At 41.9% G+C, this 23,934-nt stretch overlaps 2 protein-coding genes across 13 annotated transcripts in view; one reads left to right on the forward strand and one right to left on the reverse strand.

The window, feature by feature from the left end:
• Window positions 1-1,454, reverse strand: part of COL13A1 (collagen type XIII alpha 1 chain) — a 194,051-nt gene extending 192,597 nt beyond the window's left edge. The window contains exons 1-2 of the mRNA XM_083614302.1: window positions 1,426-1,454; window positions 741-839 (exon numbers count right to left, since the gene is read on the reverse strand). The gene's annotated coding sequence lies outside the window, so the exon portion shown is untranslated. The remainder of the gene's footprint in view (window positions 1-740; window positions 840-1,425) is intronic.
• On the forward strand, window positions 127-23,831 carry LOC310762822 (uncharacterized protein). Of its 12 annotated transcripts, XR_014548201.1 has the most exons (6): window positions 2,375-2,774; window positions 3,074-3,127; window positions 3,416-3,777; window positions 17,047-17,147; window positions 20,859-21,063; window positions 23,269-23,831. XR_014548201.1 is itself a non-coding variant. In XM_083614338.1 (5 exons), exons 1-4 carry the CDS (start codon window positions 968-970, stop codon window positions 17,113-17,115), a joined length of 225 nt encoding a protein of 74 aa, XP_083470464.1. In that variant the 5' UTR covers window positions 835-967; the 3' UTR covers window positions 17,116-17,147; window positions 23,269-23,831. The 12 variants fall into 12 exon arrangements, 1 of the variants encoding a protein (XP_083470464.1); XM_083614338.1 differs by lacking the exons at window positions 2,375-2,774; window positions 3,416-3,777; window positions 20,859-21,063 and adding exons at window positions 835-985; window positions 14,153-14,236; XR_014548194.1 differs by lacking the exons at window positions 2,375-2,774; window positions 3,416-3,777 and adding an exon at window positions 1,106-1,416.
• The last annotated feature ends 103 nt before the right edge of the window (window positions 23,832-23,934 follow it).

The raw sequence follows: 23,934 nt of genomic DNA on the forward strand, positions 1-23,934 counted from the left end.
AGCCATAGCTCAAGCAGTATAGCATCTGCCTTGCAAGCGGAAGTCCCAGGTTCCTGGGTTCAATCCCTGGCATCTCCCTCCAGTATAAAATCCCGGAAAGCGACTGCCAGTCAGTGTAGACAATACTGAGCTGGATAAACCAGAAGGTCTGACTCAGTGGAAGGCAGCTCCCTGTGTTCTTGCTGAAAAGATTATGCTTTATTAGGAAGTCTAATCGCTTGTGAGGTCAGCTTTAGCGCCAAAACACCACACAGATACAGGAACGCCATTTTGAATTTTTGTGGAGTTCCCTCTTTTGCAGCAGGCTGGGGCTAGCTGAAAAAATTGAGAAACAACAGGCACCCACTGCCTGCACTTCGTGGAAAAAATTGAATTAGTTTTTGTTCCCACTGAACGCATAGGTCTCAGCCCCGAGTGTCTGGTTTGTATATATTTTTTTAATTTAAAAAAATCATTCATTTTCTGTGCTGTTTTTACTTTTATTATATTTTGTACATCTCCTTGAGACATATACGAAGGAGGAGGAGGAGGAGAAAGCAGCTTAAGCTTAATGATCTGCCTTGTCCCTGGCACTAACTGGCCATAGGCACCACCTCAAACATTTCTGCTCCTACAGCTACTTGTTTTTTCAAATGTTAAAAGTCGCTGGTAGCCAGCCTTCTTAAATGTATACAATACCTAAGGAATACCCCCTGCACAGGCAGGAATATGGCACAAAAGAACCATAGTCTGTGACTCACCCTCTGCCATGCAGAGCAACCCTTGTCAGATGGAGTCTCTTGGAACGAGTGAATTCTAGGCCTTGTTGAAGTCATTTTGGGGCACGGACTTCTGCACACCTAGGATTTTAAGCAAAACATACATCTCGTAAGAATGTCAAGCCCATTTTTAATGTGACATTTCCCACAATTCTTCTATTTATAAACTCCTGTTCCCTGTCATACATTTCCTCATTACAAGGCCTTTGATGTTTCAGCATCGAAGAGTGAGTTTTTATTGTTTCGTTACAGTTTCCTGTCTCTGTCTTCTGGTATATTTGGATTTTGTTGACCTGGCACTTCAGTTTATTTCACATTTCTATGGTGGAGGGAGAAAAAAATATCACCTTGACTTTCTTCACCTCCAGATGCCTTTAACACGCCTAAGAAGGAAACCTCTGTGGAATTAACAGACAAAACATCAACTGAATACCAAACAAACATCCAAACTGGGAGCAATTTCCATGTAATTGGCTCCATAAGTGACCTCAGCAAGATATCTACACAAAGCCTGCTGTCAAAATCACATGTAATGGAAAATGAGATTTTAAAACCCACAAGAGTGCAAGACAAAGTGAAGGATAAAAGAAACAGTGCCCGATAGAAGTTAGAAAGGAGACGCTTGTTTTTGTGCTACAGTGGTCTTGTACGATAAAAGGTTTGCTACCTCACGATTCCTTCACATTTGGACTTTCCATTACGTTGTGAATCCATCAGGATAAAAAGATTTAAGTTACTAAGCAGCTTCAGACCTGACAAGGTGTAACCTAGAGCTAGCTGTTATACTGCTATTTCAACCACAGGTGGCACTGCGTTCAATTGAGGTGGGCCAAAATGGCTGCTTAACTGAGGGACTGCCTTATTGTAAAAGAACAGTCTAGAACAACAGCACCAATTGAACACAGTGCAGCAGCCAAAAGGAGCCGCTAAAAAAAAAAAAAGGCCCATGGGAGAAAGAGAGGAAACTGCAGGAACAGCAGGGACAAGAGCAGCAGCAACAGAAAGCTGCTTCAGAGCAAACAACTTGACTCTTGAGGGTACCTCATACTCCCTGGTGTAAATACGGGGAACCTTCTAACCTTGCTAGGTCATCAGTACAGAATCTCCTGTTACACTTGCTGGCATAGAAACAGTGATTTGGCCAGAAATGTTCACTTGTGGACTTTGAATTAAATGTCATAAACGTAGGAATGTTTTGTTGTTGTTGTTGTTTTTAAAGAAGCACCCTCTCCAAAACATGTTGGGCTGGTTTTGCCTACCTTTCAGAACCACAAATAAACTATGAAAGAAAAACTGTTGCCATCAGAAGTGGAGCATCATGATGCCACACTATGCAAGGGTAGAATTGCCACCACATACGGAATGTAGTACTCTTCCGTCTGCTATATTTGTTTTAAATTTCCAATGAGGTTCTTGGCCACTGCAGGAGAAGCTGGTGGCATTTCACAAGTCATCTGTTCCTCATACAACCAGCACACAATTATCACATAACTTCTCACCTCATCGTTCACTTCAGGGAAATCTGGGCATGTTTTTGAAGGCTTGGGGTGCGGGGCAAAATGCCCTCAGGGATCCCCTTTATATAGCAGGTTGTGTGAGAGAACTGAGGTGAGGCCTGCATCTACCTCTCCCATGGCACTGACTTAGAGGAGGCTGTTGCTCCTCCTTGCAAGTGTCTTTTCCATTTTACACTGTATCACAATACTGTAAAAAATACCATAATAAATAGCTAACAGTTTGTGGGCTTTTTGTGTCAATGAAAATTTTTTGCCTGAGGCAGCTGCCTCACTTTGCCTATTGGTAGGGCCAATCTTGCACCCTGCAAATACCAGCAGCACCCTCCCCTCACAGGCTCTCATCTCTTCAAAAAGAGCTGTGACCTGCTGGCCTGGTCACCCAGGATCACCTAACCTCCCTCAAGTCATTGGCTTTCTTTTTAGAAGGGAGATGGGTGGTGGGTGAGCAAGCAGGTGGTGAAGAAAGGTGGAGGGAGTCGCAGAAAGAAGTTCCATTTCTGTTAGTAGTGGTCCCCCGATTAAGGCACAGGGGAATCTAGAAGATCTCTGACCATTGTAGTGATGGAAGCAGGGTCTGGGTTTGGAACCCCCTGTCCCTTAACCTTGACTTAAAGAAACCCATTTTTCATAAAAGCTAAAGTTGAGGGGCCATGTGTCATTGTCACTTCTGCTCTCAATTTTCCTGGCATATGACACAAATCCTTTACAGAGAATTATTGTGTTGACAACCTGTTGAAGGAGTAGATCTCTGAGATTTTGAAGAGGTGAAGCTTTACACAGATGTTTTTATTGTTGCAGTTCCTTCCTTTGGACAAGGCTACAATCAAGGCTTGTACAGTATGTGTAAAAACTGTGAGTCCTCAGCATTTGTGAATTACCTAAAATGGTGAACTTAAAAAAAAAATGTACTCCTCTGGGGGAAGAAGGTTATATGAAAAGGGCACAACAAGGACACAACATATACCGACAGCTTTCTTGTAAAGAGATTCCACTTTAGTATGTACATGTGGAAGATAGATAAGGTTGATGAGAAGAACAATGCTGACAAACAGGGGTCTGGAGGATATGCCCCGGAAAACTGCTTTGCTGTATTTAAAATATACATCCCAGCTACAATATGAAAAAGTGGATCTGTTTCAGGGGTTACTGGATTGAAGAGAAAACCTGATGGACTGCAAAAAGCACAAAAGCATGTTGAAGAATTAAGAGGGAAGTATAGTGTGTTTATATTTGATTTCCAAAAATGTTATAACTGGAGCTGCTCTGAATATTTGCCAGTATCAATTTTAAAGGCAAGAATAGCTGTTCCAGTGGAGTGTAAATATCACCTGATAAATTTATTAATTTTTTAAGTTTTGAAACAGCAATACTATGGTTTCATTTTCTTTCTCGATTTTGAAGTAGTCACATGAGAATAACTGTCAGGAATCACAGCATGACATCGCAACACTATGCAGCCAATCATGTCTGGCTATGTGATTTTATCACTGAGGGCAAGTGAGGTAAATTTAAATGGATAAGGGAACATTTTAGCAGATAATATATATATATTTATGGCTGAAAAAGTATCCATTTTTTGTTATGCAAAATGGTCCTGGTTAATTTGGGGCAACTCAACCTGGCGTAGTACAGGGCTCTCTTGACCCAACTTGGTCAAAGCTGAGATCGGCTTGAATTGGCCAAATTTGGTTTGGAATTGGGATTTTGGCCAAATCTGGTGCATAGTCTTATTATATTCCTGCCAAATGATGGTTAAAATCAGTGCTGTTATGAAGGGTTCAGCCTGCCATATTAATTCAAAATGGCATCTGATGGTATTCGAACGTAGGCTCAAACTTATTCTACGATCTCAGGAACCATCATGCCACATTGGGGAACGATATCATCTTCAAAAGTGTTCAAATCATTGCAGGTGGCTCACTTCACCACCTTGAGTCAAAATGAAGTCTGATAGTGTCCCAGCCTAGACCAAAATCTACTACTTGGGAACTGCCATGCCAATTTGAGCAATGATATCTTAAGTGGTGCAGTTTGGAATAATTTGGCCCACCACCTTGATTCAAAATGGTGTCTGGTGGTGTATTTACAGAGGAGGAACATGACAGACTGAACATCTTCTGTTGACAGCTCGCCGATGGCGATAATTGCATGATGCTTAATGATAGCCAAACCATAAATCTTTGCTATTAAATTCACTCTGGTAAAATAGAGTGCACAAGGGATTAACTCACTCCTCCACCTCAGGAGCCATCATGCCAAGCTGGGTGACAGTATCTTCAGAGTTGTCTAAATCAGTTTAGAACATTTCAGTCTGACATCTTGAATCAAAACAGCACCTAGTGTCCAAACATAGATGAAAACTGGCCCCTTGTCAGGTTATTTCAAAGAAGAAGTCAGACCAAAATGGTTGCTTAACAGAGGAACAGCTTTATTCTTGTTGCTTCTGTGAAGTAACCTAGCAAGGGGCCAGTTTTCATCTATCACCCAGTGATTCCATCTGATTGATGGATGATGCTTTAGGGAAAATGGCCTTGCAGGCCAAATTGGACCTCTTATTGGGTGAAGATTGGCCACGGCCAAACCCCTGATTTAAATGAACAGAGCTCCACTCATGCAGAAGCTCCAAGGATGTAAAGAAGCGTGCATGTGGCTCTGGATTAAGTTATTTTATTTCATATAATTAAATTATTAAGACACAAATATTAAATAATCCAAAAGATTTGGAGCTTTATATTACTATCTCCAAGGCTATTTATATGTTACCAAATGAGGCAAGTAAAAACCAAGTTGATGAAAAACTTGTAGTTGAAAGACTTTAAAGATTTTATCATTTTTTCAGTGCTGTTTTTGAATAAGAGGTGAGAATAAGATAACTAGTTTCTGAAAATGCAAGAAATCTTCATATTATCAAAGCATCCGTCTACTCAATAAGACTCTGCTCAGAAGATGGGACAATCTGTTTAAGTAATACACATCTGTAGTTTGCTATAAAAAAGACTGCTAGAGAATGAATAAATTCACCAGGGATATATATGATGGAGAACACAAAATATATATTTTACAACCAACTAAATTCTACTTGGGTCTCAGTTTACCCAGGAGAATTGAACAGCCGTATGATTATAGAATTTTAAAAGAGGCAAGCATAAAAAGTTCAAACCTATCTCCCGTACATCCTATAAAAGTTAGGAAATTCATGGCCCCTTTAGTAGCTACAGAGCCAAAACCACCGTAATCCTCAGTTTGAGTCTGAATTGTTTTCAATTTGTAATCTGAATGAAAGAAGAGGTTCTTAATTCCAGATGCCACATTTTTGGCTATACATAAGCTGAGGTTTCTTAGAGCAAGGGTTATATCATGATAAGTATTTTTGATTCTTTGCAGGATTCCCTGGGAACTTACTGAAGTGCTGGATATAAATCCATGAAATAAATCCATGAATATGTACATACATGCATACAGGGACAGAGCTTTGTTCTTTCATTTTCCCAGCAGTCATCTGCCCCTTTTCTAACATTATTTATTTCATTTGTGTCCCAAGTCCAATTCAGAGTAAACCCATAAATTCGCAAGCAGATTCTAGTTATTTCCAGAATTTGGTAGATCTCGTATAAGAACTTTCAAGAGCAACACCAACTTGGAAACTGTTAACTAGAAGCAGGAGAGGCTATAAGCAGCGAGGCAGGGGACAGCTCATCAGATATTTGAAGATGGTCTCCTCTTCTCCAGGCTAAACATACCCAATGCCCTCAACCGTTCCTCATAAGGCTTGGTTTCCAGACCCCTGATCATCTTAGTCACCCTCCTGTACACATGTTCCAGCTTGTCAAAACCCTTCTTAAATTGTGGCACCCAGAACTGGACACAGTACTCTAGGTGTGGTCTGACCAAGGCAGAACAGAGCACTACTATTACCTCCCCTGATTGGGACACTATACTTACGTTGATGCAGCCTAGAATAGCATTAGCCTTTTTTGCTTCCTGCGTAGCCTGAGTGATGCAGATTCTCTTAATGGGCAGCTTCAAATAACCTTATCCTTCCTCTTCACCCAGGATCTTAATTCCTATCACATGTTTCATGTGCTCATGGCCAGCACCAGCAAACACCATTCTTGGGCATATGCTGAGGTCCCCACAAGCTCCACTCCCACTACTAACACTAGCCTAGTTTGGGCATACTTTTCCTTCCTGACAGGAGCATAATTACAGCATTGCATTGTGGGGGATTCAATGGTAGTGCCAGCAGGTTTAGCCACATAAGCCCAGTGCTCCGGTGCTGCAGCTGGCCTCTTGCTGCAACTTACCACCTGACAAGTCTGCTGTGGGGTGGGGAGTGACCAACTGAGGCCACTTTGCCTCAGATCTGGAATATGCTTTGCTCTTGTTCTGCACATATGTTTCAAGTACTGAACAAAGTGGTATCTGCAGTGCATTCCAGGATGTACGTCTTTAACCTCGGGAAACTAAGTATTCATTATACCAGTGAAGCAATATGAACAGATATCCCTAGCTATGTTTCCTACTGAGTTAATATTTCTGTGCTATTGACCTTTCCCCAACAAAAGACTAGAAGAGAACAGTTGAAGAAACCGAGCTTTCTAAATGGCCTGCAGTTGGCTCCTTCTCCCAAATATTTGGGAGAAAAGACTATAAACTCCTGCTATTTGCACTGCATCCTAAACCTGAGTATCAGCCAACAAAAACTGGCACAAGTTCATGGATGTCACACAGGAGGCACTGGGAACATGAACTGGTGTGAAAGCCTGAAGGAGCAAAAGGGAATGCAAATGTAGTAGCCAGAGAGACAGATTTACAAGAGGGATACAAGAGATCTTGGTAAATGTGCTCAAGAGTCTAAGTTAGGCTGGTGTTTGACATGACTTAGACAGAAGGGAGGGAACTAAGTGAGAGAAGAAGGATGGTTTGAGAAAAGAACCAAACAGGGACAGAAACAGTGTGTTGAATGCATATACAGCTCCGTAGATGAAATGGATAATCTAGCCCCATTTCAATCTGGCTTCAAGCCTGGGCAGCTGGGTGGCAGGGAAGGGTAGAGAGAGGAGCAGAGGAAGCATGCTACTGCTGCTGATTTTCAGTTATTACTTCTTCTTTTTAAGAAAGGATATTCACTTCAATAACATACAAGAATAAAGGAAGAAATAAAGACAATACAACTCAATTAAAATTAAACATACACATAAACACAAAATGCAAATTAGGGTTGTTTCATCGACAATACTTTAAAAGAATTATTGTTGTTGTTATTGGGAGTGAAGGTAACATTCCTCCCTAAATTTCAATTATGTTATTTTATTGCATATAATAATACAAATGTTTGAGATACAGACAACAAACAATTATTGATTCCAGTTTCTTACCCACCCTTCCCCTTAAAGCCCCAGGGTGGGTTGAAGCAAACCTGAATGTTAAAATGCAATAACGTGCAATGTTAAAAACCCATTTAAAGCATCTCTGCACACCCTACACTGTCACCTCTGAATGAACTCAGAAACTCTTTGCTGTTGTCTGGGGCCCAAGTCCAGACCATAGAAGAGAAAGGCAAACAGAAGTGTATGAGGTCGGATGCGAAGGAACTAAGTGGAAACTTGGACAAATACTGGAAATGGTTGTAGTGACTGAAGTAAAATAAAGTGAGGACATGGGAAGGAAGAAAGCCAGCAGGAAACCAGGTCTAGGTGCGGTGAGGTACAATAAACAGAAAACACCAGTCCATAGAGTACTCCATGGGGGACTGTTTCAGGCATACAGCTTGCAACTTTCATAAAATATTGCTTTTCTTACTGTAACACCTCAACCTTCTTCTTCCCCACCCCCAGCTATAGTGAAGAGAATGGTTGCAGGGGAGAAAGCCTCCTTCATCTGTCACTGCTTCTTGGGGACCCCATGAAGTTAGTTCAATTTACACCTTTTACCACTGCAGCAGAGTGTTTCATTGACTTGCAGAAGCTCTGTCCCAAAGGCAATAAAAACCTAAATTGCTACAGAAACCAGGCTGTGAAATAGCCCTGCTGGAACTCCAAGGAGCTTCATTAGTGTGATGGCTGCTATGGGAAGTCTGTGCATGCTGACAAGCAAAGCGTCCCAAAGGCCTGATATTTAGCTATTGCCTTTGGCTAGGGAACAACACCATTTATGGTGGTGATCTGTGATTTCCCCAGGATAGATGGCAAAAATCGCAAGGCTTCCTAACTGTCAAAATATATTCCCGAGATTTAGGAGTATGCTTGTCCAAAATTTCTCCAAGGAAAATATGGATGTCCTATTCCATAATGAGGGACGTGGGTGGCGCTGTGGGTTAAACCACATAGCCTAGGACTTGCTGATTAGAGGGTCGGCGGTTCGAATCCCCCACGATGGTAGCTCTCGTTGCTCGGTCCCTACTCCTGCCAACCTAGCAGTTTGAAAGCACTTCAAAGTGCAAGTAGATAAATAGGTACCGCTCTGGCAGGAAGGTAAACGGCATTTCCGTGCGCTGCTCTGGTTCACCAGAAGCAGCTTAGTCATGCTGGCCACATGACCTGGAAGCTGTACGCCAGCTCCCTCGGCCAATAAAGCGAGATGAGCGCCGCAACCCCAGAGTCGGCCACGACCGGACCTAATGGTCAGGGGTCCCTTTACCTTTTTATTCCATAATGATGATGATGATGATAATTTTACTTTGGGCTGCTTCCAACATATATAAAAACATTAGAAAACATTAAAAAACATCCCCATACAGCACTGCTTTCAGATGGCTCAGGAGTTGGATAACTCCATACCCTCTAACATTTCTCCGATGAAAATAGAAACATCCTAAGGAGACATTCTGGGATCAAATCAGAAACCAGGTTGGCTTCTGTAAATCCAAGACTATCCCTGGAAAATAGGGACACTTGGAGAGTCTGGATTAAGCATGAAAGTGTATCTATATCAAGCCAGACACACTCATAATAATATCTGCAACAGAAATAGTTATCCTCTTCTAGGTAAGAATATGGAGGAATCTAAATCTGAATGCGATATATTCTGAAAGAACTGGGGAAGGGAAGGGAAGGGAAGGGAAATGGATTGCTTTTCAACATAATAATCCCAGAGCTAGGCATTAAATGCACACAAATATCCTCTTTGGTTTCATCCCAAATCCCTTCGACCTCCTGCACTGAACCTGAAGCCCAGACCCAGAAGAAGAACAGTGTACTTGGGTCAAGTAGTACAAAAAGCCCAAAGCTTTTGGAGCCTCTTGGCGCAAGTAGTCATTCTGGCAGCTCAGGGTTTCTTGGCACAAAATGCACTTCTTTCTTTCTTTTCCCCGTCTCTTTCTTGGCCTAGTGCTTCTGTCCAGCTTTCCTAATTTTCTGACATCTTGAAAATGTCAGTCAGTTGCTTTCAGTTTATAACATATTTCAAAGCCTAGTTACTTAGCCGTGCAACAACAGAGATGCTTAGCTTTCAAAGCTGAAGATAGAGATTTGTACATGTGCTGAATGGTCTTTATTTCCTAGGGACGTCTGCACTTTCTCTTGCCTCAGACTTGCCTCTTGCTTAAAACTCCATTACTTTGCCTTTCTTTGCCTGCCAGAGGAGACTTTCGCTAGGTAATTCCTAGCAAAGTGTGCTACTAATCCATGGACAGATTCCAAAGACACATTCAAGCACAACTCAGTACATGCATGAGACAGTTCTCCCTTTCTCCAAACATATTCAGTGAACATACATATTAATGAGTACTATGTGCATATTTAAAAGCCATCTCCAATTTCCCATCACACTCTGTGATGGACAACACTGCACATGTACACACCCTTCAGTTCACATGTCACCAAAGTTTTCTTACTTTCAGAAAACAGGAATGCAAATTGAATTGCATTCCAGCTTAGAATGTAAAGCAAGACACTGAGTGTTGGTTATTTGTTCAGCTGACAAGTTACTGAAAGATTTGAGGTTGGATTATTATATTCACCATTATTTTATTTATATAACACATTTTCTACAAAGTTGTACTCAGAGTGGTTTACAGCAGAATAACAGGCCAAAGAAATACTATAATAACCATTCTACATGATTAAAATCATAAAACTATTTGCAATGCTAAATTAACAATCTACTAATTAATCATTAGAGGGACGCGGGTGGCGCTGTGGGTAAAACCTCAGTGCCTAGGACTTGCCGATCGTATGGTCGGTGGTTTGAATCCCCGCGGCGGGGTGAGCTCCCGTCTCTCGGTCCCAGCTCCTGCCCACCTAGCAGTTCGAAAGCACCCCTAAGTGCAAGTAGATAAATAGGTACCACTTTATAGCGGAAAGGTAAACGGCATTTCCGTGTGCTGCTCTGGTGCTGGCTCGCCAGAGCAGCTTCGTCACGCTGGCCACGTGACCCAGAAGTGTCTGCGGACAGCGCTGACTCCCGGCCTCTTAAGTGAGATGAGCGCACAACCCTAGAGTCGGACACGACTGGCCCGTATGGGCAGGGGTACCTTTACCTTTTTAATTAATCATTATTGTTGATCAATCATTAACAAGTCATATAAAATGCATCTAGAATATTAAACATAAAGCACACAAACAGGTCAAGTAATACATTGGTTTACGAACTTAATCCGTTCCAGAAGTCCGTTCTTAAACCAAAGTGTTCTTTAAACCAAGGTGTGCTTTCCCATAGCAGTGGGGGACTCAATTTACAAATTGAACACACTCAACAGAAACCGGAACATGTTCTGCTTCCAAGGCAAAGTTCATAACACCTACTTCCGGGTTTGCAGCGTTCTTAATCCAAGTTGTTCATAAACTAAACTGTTCTTAAACCAAGGTACCACTGTATCCCCAAACAGCCAAAAAGCTAATGACAGTAATCACTGCAACTAGCAGCTGTATGTGTGTAAGCTTTTAAATATTAATTTCTTTACTCCCAGTGATAGTCATAGGGATGTCCCGGGTGTTCGGATACCCTGCTAGAATACTTGTGAGCAAGATTCAGCAAGCAAAGCCCTAGCCTCCTAAATCTTATGAGCAACAGCCCCAAGGTGCTGAAATTTACTTTGACCAATAGGAAGGAGGAGGGAGCTGCAGGTGCTCTGCAGGGCTGTTTTTTTGAGGATACGAGTGGGATTACCAGTCCCAGAATCAATAACGGAAAACCGGCACTCCTCCGTGCATCCCAGGAGAAGATCGTTTAGCTTTTTAATCTTGAGGATTGGCTTCACAATCTGAGCATGTCTAGCATTGCTAACTGTGTGTATTTAACTAAAATCTAAACTCTAGGTCAAGGAAGGGGAGCCTGTAGCATTCCAAATGTGGAACTACAACTTCCATCATTTCTGACCATTGACCATGCTGGCTGGGGATGATGGGAACTGTAGTCCAAAAATATTGAGGGCACCAATCTTGGTGAAGGCTGCTTTATTCTTTTTCCAGAATTTTCAAACAAATGCTCCCCATGCTGCAACTTAGGAAGTTTCCAAGTGTCTTCCACCCCAACTCTGACACCCAGACCAACTCACTTTCAAATTATGCCTTCTGGCAAAGCTGGGCTGAATTTCATGGAAGGCTGGGCTGAGTTTCAAATGAAGCTGAGCCAATTTATAATTTATATTTCAGTTTATTGTTTGGAGGGTTGAAATCATGAGCAGCTTCAAGCCTTCGCTCAGGGCAGCTTCAACCTGAAACCAGGCAAAACCCAGACATTTTGGCTGAGTTTCCTGATCAGGATTTGTTTGAAATTCAAAAAGCATTGAAACTTTGGTATGGGGTGGGGGGAGTCCTTCAGAACTGAAAGCTATAAAAGGTTTTGCAAGGCTTTCTCAGTTAATCCATACCTCTGTATTTCATGTTGCTAGTTATATTATAGATTATATATCTCATATAAAGCTGTGGTTCAGATTCATATGGGAAGTCGTTGGGGCAAGAAATTCATTTGTTTGCATTATCAAGCATAAATCCAGGTCTCCTTGATCCCCTTTCTTACAAGTGGAATAGCCACAAATGAGGATGGGATTTCAGCGAAGGAGAACATCATTGCTCAGTTTCATAATTGTATTAGGAGGGTGGAAAATTGTTTCCTACAGGTCTAATTGGTTGGAAATTCTTTCTCCTGCAGGAAATGAAGAAGTTCATTGTTCTTGAGATTGGTGTATATATCCTATTAGACTTGCTCTTTTTACCTCGGCTACCTCTGGCATTGAGGAAACTGAAACCCATACCATAAGAACATAAGAAGAATCTGCTGGATCAGGCCAGTAACCCATATTATCTAGCAACCTTCTTCTCACAGTGACCAACCAGATGCCTGTAGGAAACCCACAAACAGGACCCAAGCACAATAGCTCACTTCCCTACTGTGGCTTCCAGCAACTAATATTCAGAAGCGTTACCTCCTCCAACTGTGGAGGGAGAGCCCTGCCATCATGGCTAGTAGTCATTGATAGCCCAATTCTCCACAAAATTGTCCAATCCCCTTTTAAAGCTATCCAGGTTTGTGGCCATCACTGCCTCCTGTGGGTGTGAGTGCCATAGCTTAACTATCCGCTATCTGCTTGTGCCACATTATGATTTGATTGATCATAGGTAGCATTCTTTTGTAATAAGCAGAAATATATGTTTAGGTGTACAAGGTCCTGTCTCAGTGCATGGAAATAAGCAAATTCTCTTTCAAATAGTATTACTTAATTCAATATCCTTTAATGCTATAAAACCTATACTGCATGTTTTGCCCCCTAATTGGCCATGTCAAATGGGGAGACTCTACTAGATGGCAATAGCCATGTTAAAACCAGTTTAATAATATTATATTGTACTAGCCTTCAGAACAGCAAAGCCGCCTTACTAATGATTTCATGTTCCTTTTGCCAGTGTGGTGTAGTGGTTAAGAGCAGTGGACTCGTAATCTGGCGAACTGGGTTTGCGTCTCCGCTCCTCCACATGCAGCTGCTGGGTGACCTTGGGCTAGTCACACTTCTCTGAAGTCTCTCAGCCTCACTCACCTCACAGAGTGTTTGTTGTGAGGGAGCAAGGGAAAGGAGATTGTTAGCCGCTTTGAGACTCCTTAAGGGGAGTGAAAGGTGGGATATCAAGTCCAAACTCTTCTCCTTCTTGCCAATAGGTAAATATCAGCTGGTTGTGTATAAATAGTAGTAATCCAGATAAGAAGTCCTCTTAAGGATGAGTAACTGATGAAAATCAGGAAACAGAAAGTGGGGATAACTAGACAGTTTTCTTAATGGAAGGAAGGAAGTGAGTGAACCAATAGCCGTGTTATTTACTTTGCAGAAATCTCAAGCAGATTGTAAAGAGCTGCAAATAGGTCTCTACAAACCGGGCGTAAGAGTAGATGTAATGCAGTAAAAGAGTAATGCATTTGGAATTAAAATAAAAAAAAAATACACACACACTAATTGAGTCTAAACTTTCTTTGTCTACCCAAGAAAAATATACAATAACTCATTGAAAACAACATCACACCACTCAGTGGTCATCACCTCCATGTCCCGACTGTGAGTGTATGAAAGCATATGGTTTGGCAGTGTTGGAATGAAAACAGAATGCTGAGTTAGGTGGATCCTAGTAAGATTCAGCAAGACAACAATTATGGTCTTATGTGTCCTTAGAGGTGAAGGAAAATATATTTAATATTTAACCTTGTCTGCAGGTGGTAATGGGTAAATTTTGAGAGAGGTGCATGGGGTAAAATACAGATTAATATGAATAGTCTTCCCAAGCTATTACTCATGAAGCTGTGTGACATGAATTCTGATGTGAAATGGGGCATAGATGCTCTTTAGACTCTACTCTGCAATTTCTTCTGTCCAGTCACCATGCATCTACTCCTGTTTTTAGGGTTCTTTTTTGCAGTCTGGCTCTGAACCTCAATATTGCTAATTTTCAGGAGAATATTAGAACTTGGAGGTGGTGGGACCACTTTAAGGTTCCTTATGATATAACAGGAGAGTGTCTGAATCCTGGTTCTGAGGTAATTATACTGCATATATATCATAAACATGGCTGACTAGAGGTTTCTGCAGTCTTGGAAAAGCAGCTACTCACCCACCTTCCTCTTCACAAGCCTGTTGTTGACCTTGCCCCCTTTCCTACAATCAAGCTGGAATTCACAAGTTCACACCTTGTAGTTGTTCAGTCCAGAGACTTTTAATAATGGCTAGGTGTTGCCGGATTTGGGGCCCATTTGGAAATGTTATTAATGTGAATGATCCTGGTGTCAGCACAGTTGTAGTACTCAAGACCTTTACAATGAGTTGGATCTGCTGGTCCAGAGGTGAATGGCCAATATAGATTTTCATATAGAAGCTAAGCTGACTGACACCTTTTCAGCCATTGCCTGAAATGCTGTTAAAACAGAGAGCACCACAGGAGGGGTTCAGGTGAGAGAACTCTGTGTCTAAACCATTTGCCACTTTGTCAACTATATAAGCAGCCTAGAGAGATGGAACAAGAAGAGGCCATTTCCCCCCTTGAATTTGGCTGCACAAAAGGTTAGTACAATAGCTATTCTCCTCTGGAGGTCTATATACAGAACCTGTTTAATTTGTAAATGAAGGGTTTTGGCAGACTTTCAACACTTAGACCTTGAGCCTCCTTTAATTAATTGCATCATCAGTATACAAAATGTCAGAATAGGGATGTGCATGTAACGCCCCCTGAGAAATTTCTGCAGTTTTATCTAAACTTCTTTTGTTTTGCAAAAGATAAATAAACCGTTGGATGTTTCTCCTGAGCAGGAACTGCAAAATTTATCTCAAATTTTCACTTTAGGTGAAACGCTGTGGCAAATGTTATGATACCCCATGAGAAATGTCATTCGTCATTCCTGAAAACTTTTTGCTTTCCTGTAAATTCCTTAGACATTTAGTTTGAGGAGGAACCTCCACATTTGCCTCAACATTTAATTTTTAGTGACATTTTGTGGCAATTTTTATTCAGAGTGAGCAGGATTAATGTGTAGAGCTGTGAACGATCATTATGAATCTCTCAATTTCCGATCTGTGTTGTTTTCACATTTTTTACTCATAATTCTCTTCCATTTCTGTGACGATAATTCCCCTTCAAAATATGAATTTAGAGGATATTTTAATGTGTATTTTAATACATAAGCAGGCAGTGCAATCCAATACATATTGACTCAGAAGTAAGTCCCTCTCCGTTCACTGGGACTTACTCCCAGGTAATTTGTTAGGACCTAGTTTAGAGAGACTGAGTGTAGCTTCTCTGGAGAGCCAGTGTGGTGTAGTGTTTAAGAGCGGTAGACTCGTAATCTGGTGAACTGGGTTTGATTCCCCGCTCCTCCACATACAGCTGCTGGGTGACCTTGGGCTAGTCACACTTCTCTGAAGTCTCTCAGCCCCACTCACCTCACAGAGTGTTTGTTGTGGGGAAGGAAGGGAAAGGAGATTGTTAGCCGCTTTGAGACTCCTTCGGGTAGTGATAAAGCAGGATATCAAATCCAAACTTCTTCTTCTTCTTCTTCTTCTTCTTCTTCTTCTTCTTCTTCTTCTTCTTCTCCTCATCCTCACATAACAAGCTCCACTTGCAAGCAACCAAACAAATCCTTGTTTTGCACAATTATTAAAGCAACTGGCACCCTGTCTTATTTTCAGTCTAATCATACTAGACAAGAGCAGATGTTGCAGATTAGAACCATATTGTATTGGAAGCAGGGCTGGCCCAAGATATTTTGGCACCTGAGGCAGACCCCAAAATGGGGTCCCTCCACACTAGGGAAGAAGGGTAAGCGAAGATCTACATCAGGAATGGGGGGGGGGGAGAGAGAAAGAATGACATCACCTGCCCCTGAGGACCCTGCTAACTGAGACTGTTGCCTCATGGGTGGGCCAGCCCTGAGTGGAAGGGATGGCCAGGAGACCTGCTCGGTAATATAAAAGGGTCTCTTCTCTGTATTGCCTGATTGTTTCTGAAGCGATCTGCTACATACTTTCTAGAGTGATCTTCCAGAGGTTGATCCCATAACGAGCACGTTTCTATAGACCTTGGTCAGATTTAGAAAATTATTGCGTCTCTTGTCAACACTTGGGAATTCGCGTAGGATAACAAGCACCAAAACCTGTTCCTGGTTGCTCTACTGCCCTCTTCACACATTACAGCAAAGATGGATCCCTGTCTTCCCACCATTGACTAACAACCTGTAGTGCTGATAAAAATTGCTGTCTTAAAGATTTGAAGATAATCCTGCTGCTGTTGGGCTGTTTTATGTATTTCAACAGATTGGTGCCCCCCCAGGTTAATTGTTATATTATAAAACACTTTGTTAATGAATATTAAAAAGTAATTTACAAAAGCTATGAAATCAGTGGTAGCCAATGTGGTGCCCTCCTGAGGTTATTAGACTCCATCTCCCATCAGCTTCATCCAGCATGGCCAGTGTTTAGGAATGATGGGAGTCCAACAACCTCTGGAGGGTAGCAGTTGGCTACTCCTGCTATAAATAAATAAATATGGAAGTGTGAGGGTTGACATAATGAAACTGAGCCCAGTGAGGATATATCCAACAGCCAAGGCACACCCGCTAAGCTCAAAACCTATGAGGAGCATTGACAAATAGACCTAAGTGCAGATTATCCTACAGACAAGAGTTGGGATGAAGGGTTATTGTGGGGCGCCATCCCATGCTAGACATTATTTTTTTGAACTTGTAAGTTCATGCCATTGAGTATGTTTCACAAAAAGGTGGGAGATCTTATCTACATAAATTTTTTCCATTTCCTTTTCTTGGCTTAAATGCTCATTCTTTCCTTCACCTCTTTCCAGGTTGCTGTGATTGGAGGTTGCTTTGCAGCTACGGTACAAGTTGCACCAGAGAAGGGGCATGGGAATTGAAATCTGCTGTTTCTCCATCACGGAGTCCAGAGGTAAGCCCTGTGAAATGAACCCCCAGACATTATTTCTCAATAAGGTAATGTATTCCTCTGAGGGGCTCAGACAAAGAGCTCAATTTATGAACGCTCTGGAATTCCTAAAAATAAATATCCTGAAACCTTTGAAGAGAGGATTGCTTCTTATTTAGATTATATATGTTCATGAAAAGTCTGAAACGGAGATTTTTGCCTGCTATATATCCTCATTTTTAACACTTTAATGGACACGGCAGCCTTCTGGAGATATTTTGGTATGCCTCCTCCCAGTGGCATGCTGGGGCAGGACGTCATGGACATTGTTTTTTTGTGTGAATTGCATGTTGTAAAGCAGGGAATGCACAGATTCTTAAGTGGCCTTCACTTCAGCCACCTTTCTGAGCCCAGGGACACATTTCTGGTCTCCTACGTAAACGTAAAACGCTGAGTGAAAATGCTAAACTACTGTCTTGGAATAACACAAAGCATATACTAGAATGTTGTATATTGACAGAAGTGACTTGCCTTGGACTTTTGCCAGACTAGACCAGCCCTGAAGGGGCCCTACTGTCCATCACAGACAACCCTGGTAAGGCCAGCTTCTGCATACCGAGACGCCAACTGCACATGGCATCAGTAGACATCCATGACTGATCTGCTGGCGTTTCCTTCATTGTAAATTGCCGCTTTGGAGAGTTGCAAATGTGATTGCAGTAGTGGTGCTGTGGCAAGGGATCATTAACCCTTTCCTCAAGGCTTCCCACTTCCCGCTCATCGTTCACCTCAGCAGAACACTAGTAACAGAAGCAGACAATTGGCGGCACACATCCTTGCAAGGGTTTGAAATGCTGACCTCCTTATCCTGTTACAGTCCTCTGAGCTATGAACTATGACTGTGGCTAAGGAACAAATTTGTATACTGCCCTTCATCCGCAGATTTCAGGGCAGCTCACAACAAATCAATAATCCCCCCTACTTCCTCCAACATATTTAAAAGTCAATCAGCCAAAGGCCTGATTAAAGAGGAACATTTTTGCCTCTCTTTCTCTCTATCTGTCTGTATCCCTGGACCCAGAGATTAAAAAGAAAACTTTAGGCTGAGTCTTTTTTCTGAATGGTTGGCAACCCTCAATGCATGCAGAGGCCTGGAGCCCTTCTGAATTACTGTGGGTGAAGGAGAATAAGGGCAGCAAAGTCTTAGCTTTGCTGCTCGTCCAAATGTCAGCCTTCATCCTCCATTTTTTAAAAAATCAGCCCGCAGCTGCTTTGAAGCCCACAAAATCAAGACTTCAACAAGCAAGTCTTTTATAAGTTTATCTGTCTCCTACACAAATTCAGGTCTGACCTGCATTACTTAATCTAGCAAAATATTCCACAGTCCCCTGCTTTCCTGTATGCGACTATGCAGTAATGCAAAACATCTGTGGAAAGGGAGGAAAAGCAGAGATGCCTACAAGGCACATGAAGTGGGGGAAGAAGAAGAAGAAGAAGAAGTGGGGGAAGGAGCAGCTTTTTGCTACTTGGAGCAATTTGGCAGGAAGTCCAGTTGGGATTTTGGTAACTGATTCTTCAGGACTGCAGGAAGGACATAGCCAGAGAAAGCATTTCAGGGACCTGCTTGTAAAATAAGAGAAATGAATAAAAACACAGCAGAAGTAATAAAGCAGGAAAAGTGACAAGACGGAAATCAGACAAAGCAAAGCTGGGGGTCATAAGTTTTGGCTTGGAATTGAAAAGCACACAGCAGCCACTGCCGAGATCTTCCCCCCAGGCATGAGAAGCATAGGGTGAAACTGGCTCAGCAAAAGCCGCCTTTCTTCTCACTAAGAATTGCCTTCTTCTAGGAGTAGCCCCAGTGGAAACACCAAGTAAAAAAGCATGGAGTGAGTGATCTTAAGTGGAGCCCTCTTTCTGAAGATTGGTGAGCAGATCCTATCGCGTATGCTCTGCAGAAGAAAACAGGAGGGCACCTCCCAGTGCTCTTGTGAAATAGTGGCCAAGCCAGCTTGCACATTGCATCTGATCTGGCTGCTTATTTTTCTCTTGTCTTCAGCGCACATGCAGAGTATCCTTATGAGAAATATGTGACATGTGGACTGGAATTCGCCGTCAGGCCCTCCTTGTGTTCAACAAGCTTCAGTTGAACCATGTATACAAAATAGCAACAAGCCACACAACGCTTTCTTTGTCTTGCTGCACTAGCATTACTGAGTAATGGCATCCAGGGTAGCAGTAATGCCATCTCAGATCTTAATGGCTATCAGCTCTGAACTCTATGGGTTGGAGTAAGATTTAGGGATGCGTTCTGAGGTACAGAAAATCTGCCCCCATCCTAGACAGGACACCCAGGCTAGGCTGCTGGAACTGTCTTGCAATATTCAGTCTTCTTTTATTGGTAATAACCTTCTGCCACCTGAAATGTTGGCAGTACTAACTCCACTCTAGAGTAAACATACCAAATGTTTCTTCTACCAGAGATGCTAACTTCTCTCTTTTACTTTCTTATAAAGCACATTTTAAATGTTATTTATTTAAGAACTTTTATAGACTGCTATGAAACGTCTCTAACATAACACCATGCAAAAAAAATTCTTGAAAAATACAGACCCCAATCAATCAAAGGTTTATTGGCCAAAGGCCATAACAATGTCACCATTATAATTTGCCACACTGCAAATCATAATCTACAGCATACGACAATTACATAAAACAAGGGATCAATGATTTGAAGAAAGGGCGTCAGCCTTCATAAATATCATCTGCTAGCTCAAACCTAGTTGAACTTCCATTAGACCAGGCATAGGCAAACTCAGCCCTCCAGATTTTTTGGGACTACAGCTCCCATCATCCCTGACCACTGGTCCTGTTAGCTAGGGATGATGGGAGTTGTAGTCCCAAAACATCTGGAGGGCCGAGTTTGCCTATGCCTGTGTTAGACCTCTGAATCTCCTGTGCAACTTATTGCAATACTGTCTCTCTCTCTCTTTCTAATCTTACTTGAAGCCAGAAATAAATATAGAATCATTGAATTGTAGAGTTTGAAGGGACCCTGAGGATCATCTAGTCCAACCCTCTGCAATGCAGGAATATGCAGCTGTCCCATACAAGGATTGAACCTGCAGCCTGGGCATTATCAGCACCACACTCTAACCAACTAAGCTATCCATGCTCTGATACACACAGTGATACAATCAACAAAGTTTAAAAGCAATGTGTATGTAGTGAAATGATTTTTTAAAAATACTGATAAAATCAACAGAATTTAAAAACCAGTAAGCACAATAAAAGCCCATGCTTGGATAGGCTTGCCAAAACAAAAGTTTTTAGCGGGCATCTATCCACTGTGGTTCTTTGCAGACAAGTAAGTCTTATGATTTTGATTTGGTTGCCTGGGGCATATGAATGAGAGTATAACACCTCCTGCAGCAGTCATTTCTACAAATGCTTTCTCAAAGTGGCCCTTAAATGGCCCGGAAGGCCACCCCTTCTTTTGTACTTGGACTGCAAAAAAGGAACAGAGGTTGTAGCATCATGTCATAGGGAGCTCTGCAGAGAAGCACCAGAAGAGCTCAAAGAGCAGGCGACAGAAGAGAATCTCCCTTTGCAAGCTCTTTTATGTACTGTCAATAGAAGGGAAAACTCAAAAGAGAAAGCATAATTATTTGCCACTTTCCGCTAATGGTCTGAAATGAGCACACCTCCTATCGATTTGTCATTTTCTTTCCCCAGACTTTCACACAGAGCTTGAAGCTCAGTGGACATAAAGAAACAAGCTGGAAGAGAAAGGAAAGAACTTCAAAATGAAATTCTATAATAAAGCGAAACAGTAACAGAGCCCATTGTGTCCAAGGGATGTCATTCATTTATATGGCGTCTCCATCTCCCCGCCCAACCCCCAACCCCGGAAATGATGATAATATCAAGACAGATCCAAGTAAAGATGTTTCTGCTGTTATAAGAATTCTGAGGTCTCAAATATAGAATAAATATTCATAAATGCACACACATCTAAATATATAAACCATGTGTTTGAAATAGTACAGGAAAGCAATTCTGAAGCCATTTTGACTCTTTCAATGACTTCAAATACTCCTCTGCAATAAGGGAGACAAATGGCGAAAGCCTTCTTTTCGCTTACAAATCCTGACTTCAGGGCACATTTGTGTATGAATAAGGTGAGCCTGTGACCTGGATTCAGGAACTAAAGTATTAACCATCACAAAAGAATAGCCAGGCTACCCAGGTAATGCAATCAGGATCTTAGCGGACTCAAGAGTCCCATGGGGAGTTGAGCAGCAAAAGCCAAACCCAAAAGACCAAAAGCAGCTCCATGTTCAGAAGTGAGCCATAGCTCCACTTTCCCCAATCCAAAAACCTAATAAAAGGTGACATTGCCACCATTACTCCTGGTTAACAAAAATATTAGTAGAGTCCTTAAGCACCGTTGGTACCAGTGGAATCCCAGCAGCTTTACAGACTTTTAGACGGCAGACGACATGCATTAGCTGAAGTCCTTGATCTTTCATGTTTCCATCCAGCAAAGGATATTTCCAGAAGTAACATATATTAGCATACAGTTTCCTAACAATGTCCCTTTTAAGATCTGCCTTGTTTTATAAATAATTTAAAACTCACTTGCCACTCAGAATTGCATCACAGGTTTTAATTAGGGGGAAGAACGCCTTGTTTTACATAGAGAGCTTCCCATCCAGGGACTAAAAAAAGGGCAGGGGAATCCAAATGCCAAAGACAACCTGATGACAAGCAATTCAAAGGCACATCAGTGTATATTAAGTGCCTGGAAATGAAGGTAAACACCATGTGCTGAGATTCTGCATCTCTTGGGAGTTGCCTCCCATATCTTTCTGGCGCCTAACCATCTTAGCTATGCAGGACCAATAACCAGCTAAGGAGCCCCGGTGCTTTTGTTTAAACCTCATAAATGTGGTGCTGGTGAAAGATGTTTGATTAAATGCAGCCACATGTGAGAGATGGAAGTCTTCACTGCTCAGTGCTCAAGTGCTCAGTGCTCTTCTGTACATTCCCTGCAAGAGTGTCATGGCATCAATCTACTGGGGATTGTCCGTACAGGGTAGGCCAAGTACCGTATCCTGTTAGTCAGTTTCATGACTTCTCTCTTTGAAATTGCTAACCAGTTGTGGTTTGGGAGATGTGGTCACCTGTTTGCTCTCAGGATGTGGGATAATGCAACCAATGAGTTTGACATTAGATCATCAAACAACTGTTAGAGGCTAACTCTTGCCACCTGTTGGGCTTTGGGTCATGTGCTGTCTTTAATGCTCCCTAGATTAAACTAGCTGGTTCTGAGTCTGCAAGAGTTAATGCTTATATTGTATAATATACCCTTTTGAGGCTAGGAAAGCAACTATGGCTGGGGCAGGGGGAACCAGTTTCCCCCAGTTTGAAACTTGCAAATTTTGTAATTCCTTTTCGAAGTATGACATCGAATTCTGAATGCAGTGTTCAATTTTCTGTCAATTTCTGTGGCATTCATAGAAAAGGAGAGACCTCAGTAGTGTACATTTGTGTACTGACGGAGTCCAGCCGTCATTAAATGGCGCACAGCATAGAAAAATGACACAGAAAGCCAGCTATATTTTCATGATGATAAGAGCAGCTCCTTTCTCTGCCCTCCTCCGATTTATTCTCCTTTGTTCTCTCCAGCCGCATGGCCGTTTGCCAATGTCTCACGTTACCTCATCCGGTCAAGGCTTTTATTACACACATCACCATATAGGGTCATCACTGCCCAGAGGAAACACAACTCCATTTAAGGTCAATACATTCCAATACATTGTAAAGCTCGGAGTGCTGGTCAGCCGAGGTCAGGGGGCACCCTGCAATATTACAAGCCTCTGCTATGGCTTTATGATTCCCACAGTGTACAGCATTACCTCTATGACTAGCAGGTTTTATGAGAGAATCAAAATATTTAGGTCAAGTCATACACTTCTAGCATTAGGAAGCAAAGATCAGATGCACATTCTACCACGTGGTGGGCGTGCAAGATAACAAAAGCATTCTGGGAAATGATTTATAATGAGTTGGGGGGGGGGGAATGTTTAAAATAACATTTGTAAAAAAAAACCCCCAGAGGCTTTTTTATTTGGAATTTTAGGTGCAAAGATACCAAAGAAGCAGAAACAATTATTTATGTATGCAATGACAGTAGCGCGGATGCTACTGGCCCAGAGATGAAAAGAAGACAAAGTCCCGACCAGAGATGAACAGTTGATGAAGATGATGGACTATGCCAAAATGGCGAAACTGACTAGGAAAATCAGAAACCAGGAAGAGGAGAACTTCAAGAAGGAATGGGAAAAAATTATAATGTAAACAACTAAAAACTTTGGCAGGATTTGAGTAATGCTTGTAATAAGGAAGAAAATAAGAGAAAATAAGAGAAGCAATTGAAAAAAGATTGACAATTGTAACCATGGAAGGACAGAGGGGAGTTGAGGATTCAGGGAATACTAAATGATGATGTTGATGTTTAATGTTGGAATTTTAATTTGCAGTGTAAAACTTAAGAAAAAATATGGGGGGGGCAGAGATCAGATTTTAATTTCTGAAAGGGAACTCTCTCCCAAATAATGAGTGTTGAGTGTCAAAGGCTCAGGGATATATCACATAGGATAAGAATGGTCATGGAAGCAAAGTTTCCCACTTCCTCCTTTCCCCACCCCCCAAGCCTGAATGGCAGGGATGCAGCCCTCTGGAATAATGTGGAGTGTCTGAGGATTGCCGAGGAGAGAATGGATTATGGAACTTTCTTTCTGTGGTC

The sequence above is a fragment of the Podarcis filfolensis genome, assembly GCF_964270895.1.
Source record: "Podarcis filfolensis genome assembly, chromosome: 5".
NCBI lineage: Eukaryota > Metazoa > Chordata > Lepidosauria > Squamata > Lacertidae > Podarcis > Podarcis filfolensis.